The following is a 4,207-nucleotide window of genomic DNA, read 5'->3' as shown; positions in this document are numbered from 1 at the left end:
AATAATAATAATAGTAATAATAATAATAATAATAATAATAATAATAATAATAATAATGTATTATTGTTATATGTTTACAAACTTGGTCATCGATTCGCACCACCATTTAAGTAATCATATGCATGTTGATCATATTAAGATTATGTATTCTAGCCACTAAACCGCACTAGGATTTATTATCCCTCTTTCTATATTATTATGAATATTCTTTTTACCATTCTTTATCTGATTAGGACTATTTGTATTCATAGTAGATATTTCTGTTTATTATTCCTTATCTGACTAGGACTACTTTATCCTTATAAAAGTCCCTACATATACTTTACATAACCAAACTATTCTTACCAGAATTATTCTCTCACCCAGAACATTCCTAAAAGTAAATCGCCTAGCGAACGCCTTCATTTCCACTTTCCCATTCTCAATCATCATACCAACCCAATCTTTCATATCAGATCACAGCTACAATAATCCCTAGCTTCATTTTTTCCTTCTGCGACAAACCTAAACCTTGCGACATTTCTCTATCTATCTATAATATATGGCTTCTCATACTATGCCATGCATTGCAGCTTTATCATGTTTGCTTCTGCTGCTCTCCTCCTTCTTGCAATGCCAAGCCCAACTCTCCCCTACATTTTACGACAAAACATGTCCTAACGCTCTAAACATCATACGCACTACCGTAAGGCAAGCCGTGTCAAGTGAGCGTCGCATGGCCGCTTCCCTTGTTCGTCTCCATTTCCACGGCTGCTTTGTCCAGGGTTGTGACGCTTCCATCTTACTGGACGAGTCACCAACCATTGAGAGCGAAAAGACGGCATTGCCTAACTTTAACTCTGTCAGGGGTTATGACGTGATAGAGGCTGCCAAGAGAGAGTTGGAGAAAGCTTGTCCTGGTATTGTATCTTGTGCTGATGTATTGTCGGTGGCTGCACGCAATGCGATTGCCGCTGTGGGAGGTCCGTCTTGGATAGTGAAGCTGGGAAGAAGAGATTCCACCATGGCTAGTCGCACCATAGATCTCCCTAGTCCTTTCGACAATCTGGATAGACTTATATCCAGCTTTGCAAGCAAAGGCCTTAATACAAGAGACATGGTTGCCTTGTTTGGTGCACATACTCTCGGCCAAGCTCAATGCTTCCTATTTCGCGATAGAATATATAGCAACGGTACTGACATTGATGCCGGTTTTGCTAACACTAGAAGACGGTTTTGCTAACACTAGAAGACGGAATTGTCCAAATGACACTGGAAATGGAAACTTGGCACCCTTTGATTTGGTGACTCCAAATTCCTTTGACAACAACTACTATAAGAACCTGTTGCAAAAGAAAGGTCTGCTTCAATCGGATCAAGTTCTATTCAGCAGTGGAGCAACTGACAGTATAGTTTCAGAGTATGCAAGGAGCCCTCAGGCATTCCAATAAGATTTCGCGTCAGCAATGATTAAAATGTCTGAAATTCAGCCACTTACAGGTCAAAATGGGATCATTAGGAAGGTTTGTGGTGCTTTGAACTAGCTTCATTTCTTCAATTTAGTTTTTCCTAGGTATCAATTTAATTAATTGTATTTCTTTGCTTTATAATTGTACTCATTGATTCGTATTTTAAAAAATGCACGTAATAATTTGTTGTACTTTTCATTGTATATCTACAACGCAACCTGTTTCTTTTATTGAACATTCTTCCAACTAATTGAATGTTACGTTATTGATTGTCGACAATTTTTTTTACAAATTACAGTTAAAGATTTTAATAAGATAGAATTTAATTTGTTAAGTATTTTACTATATTATATATTTAGTTTTATTTGTTATCATATAAGCCTCTAAATACATACTTTACTATCAGACTAGTCATATAAATTTTCCTAGTTTTATATTCGGTATTAAAAATAAATTTATAATATATTAAAAGTAAACATGTACGGTCCATATTGGAGGGTCCACGGTATACGCATTGAAGTAATTTGTGATGAATTAACCAAATCATATTTAGAAATAGAAATAAAAGATGTAGGTGCGAAGTAGAGCATTTTTGCGTGACTAGCAGGAGTCTGCGATAAGGTAACTCATTCAAATCAAATGCAGTGTACTGAATAACATTAGAAAAACCAATAAAAACAAACAAAATAGCAGAACAAGGGGAACTATTAAGTGGCTGGATTATGTGACCAATCAAAATTTTACAAATCATTCAAATATTTCCAAATACTTATATATATGATGAAACAACTTACTATTAATTTTTACATAAAGTACTTTTTTGGGTGTAAATAAAGTACTTAGTAAACTACAGATTTTTTTTTTTTTTTTGAATACTACTGAGTAGTCAATATCCTCGAACCCATCCTTTCTTATGGGAGTGCAACCTGATATATACCACTAGACCAACATGTCTTTGCAAAATACAGAAATTTATTATGTCTCACATAGTCACATATAATATGATCTGCAAAACTACTCTTCCAGTCTTCCTATATATTATACGGAGTAGTACTTTTACATACTTCAATCTAAAGTCTAAACAGCCATTGCCATTTGCCACAACTTCAACTCAAGAAATGGCTATGGCTTTTCCAGCCACAATCCTTTCTGTGACTCTGATCTTCACGTCCCTCTGCGCCTTCACCAGAGCTTCCCTACCTGCAGGCCTGATTATAACGATAGTGAACAACTTCCCTCACACCATCTGGCCCGCAATCGAGCCCAACGGCGGCTACCCCGTCCTGGAGCGGGGCGGCTTCGCCCTCTATAAACTCACGCACCGCTCTTTTGTGGCTCCGCGCGCCCGCTGGTCAGGCCGCATCTGGGCCCGCACGGGCTGCGTCTTGACCCACGGGCGGTTCACTTGCGCCACGAGAGACTGCGACGGGCGCCTGGAGTGCAACGGGCGAGGCGGGTCGGCCCCGGCTACGCTAGCCCAGCTCGAACTCCACCAAGGCCACGCCGACTTCTCCATCTATGGCGTCAGCCTCGTGGACGGGTTTAACCTGCCCATGACGCTCGCCCCTCACGACGGGAAAGGGCATTGTCCCGTGGTGGGGTGTAAGGCCAACGTGTTGCCCACGTGTCCGCGCCGACTCCAGGTCCGGGCGTGTGGCGGTCGTGGACCGATAGTGGGGTGCAATAGCGGTTGTGCCGCCTTTAAGACCGACCTGCTTTGTTGTCGAAACAACTATAATAACCCGCAAACGTGCAAGGCGTCGAGCTACTCCGAATTCTTCAAGCATGCGTGTCCCTCTGCTTTCACCTACGCCCACGACAGCCCGTCGTCCCTCATGCACGAGTGCTCGGCGGCGCGTGAGCTCAAGATCATTTTCTGCCACTAGGACACATTGTTTAGTTGCAATATAATGTAATGTCTTCTATGTTTTTATTTAGTTTTCCTAGCTCTCTGTTTTTATTTATTATTTCTTCTGATCTTCTAGGTAAGGGTTCTAACAACAACACAACATATTGTTGTAACGGATGGAGGCTGAGTTTGTAATAAATGGGTATATTTGCCCTAAATAGTAAATAGTGTGTCACTCAGGAACATGCAATATTAGATGGGCATAAGTTGTAATGGATGGAGGCTGAGTTGTGTCACTCAGGGACATGGAGGCTGAGTTTGTAATAAATGGGTATATTTGCCCTAAATAGTGTGTCACTCAGGAACATGCAATATTAGATGGGCATAAGTTGTAACGGATGGAGGCTGAGTTGTGTCACTCAGGGACATGCAATATTAGATGGGCATAAAAAGGCAGAATTTTGTGGCTGCTGGGATTCGAGCCCAAGTCTCTACAGCCACAACATAAAATTCTTACCACTAAACTACAGTCACATGTTAATATTAACTTCTAGTTAATCAATGTTATTAATATTTTTCATTGTTCACGGGAATCCGCAATGCAAATATGCAATGCTTAGATGAAGATGATGCATTGATGCTCTCTACCTTCGTCATTATCAAGGTGTGGAAGTTGTTAATGGTCCTCCTCTTTCCCTTATGATAGTGCTGTTTGATGATGTTTAGGGACCAATGAATTAGTGCCTTCCTTTTTGAGGTGTGTCCCCTCTTAAAATTTAAAAAAAAAAAATGTAACATTTATTTTAGTTTAAGATTTTAAGTTCAAATATTAAATAATTTAACTTGTAGAGTTGGGCGTACTATAATCAAATTGTATAAAATCTTATTTCGAATTAATTAGAAGATTCCT

General features: G+C 39.7%; 1 protein-coding gene and 1 pseudogene across 1 annotated transcript; both read left to right on the top strand.

Moving 5' to 3' along the window:
- The first annotated feature begins 502 nt into the window (after positions 1-502).
- On the top strand, positions 503-1,523 carry LOC116004723 (annotated as a pseudogene).
- A 1,047-nt stretch (positions 1,524-2,570) lies between these two features.
- Positions 2,571-3,644, top strand: LOC116005349 (osmotin-like protein). Its single transcript, XM_031245631.1, has 2 exons — positions 2,571-3,360; positions 3,434-3,644. The coding sequence occupies exon 1, from the start codon at positions 2,573-2,575 to the stop codon at positions 3,332-3,334; it is 762 nt and encodes a 253-aa protein (XP_031101491.1). The 5' UTR covers positions 2,571-2,572; the 3' UTR covers positions 3,335-3,360; positions 3,434-3,644.
- The last annotated feature ends 563 nt before the right edge of the window (positions 3,645-4,207 follow it).

Source organism: Ipomoea triloba, chromosome 14, assembly GCF_003576645.1.
Source record: "Ipomoea triloba cultivar NCNSP0323 chromosome 14, ASM357664v1".
In the NCBI taxonomy this organism is placed as follows: Eukaryota; Viridiplantae; Streptophyta; class Magnoliopsida; order Solanales; family Convolvulaceae; genus Ipomoea; species Ipomoea triloba.
The sequence above is the reverse complement of the archived record's forward strand: the minus strand, read 5'-3'. Positions and strand labels throughout refer to the sequence as shown.

Bases quoted from the DNA above. Each gene is read 5' to 3' on its own strand.
- LOC116005349 (XM_031245631.1), top strand. From the start codon at position 2,573: ATGGCTTTTCCAGCCACAATCCTTTCTGTGACTCTGATCTTCACGTCC.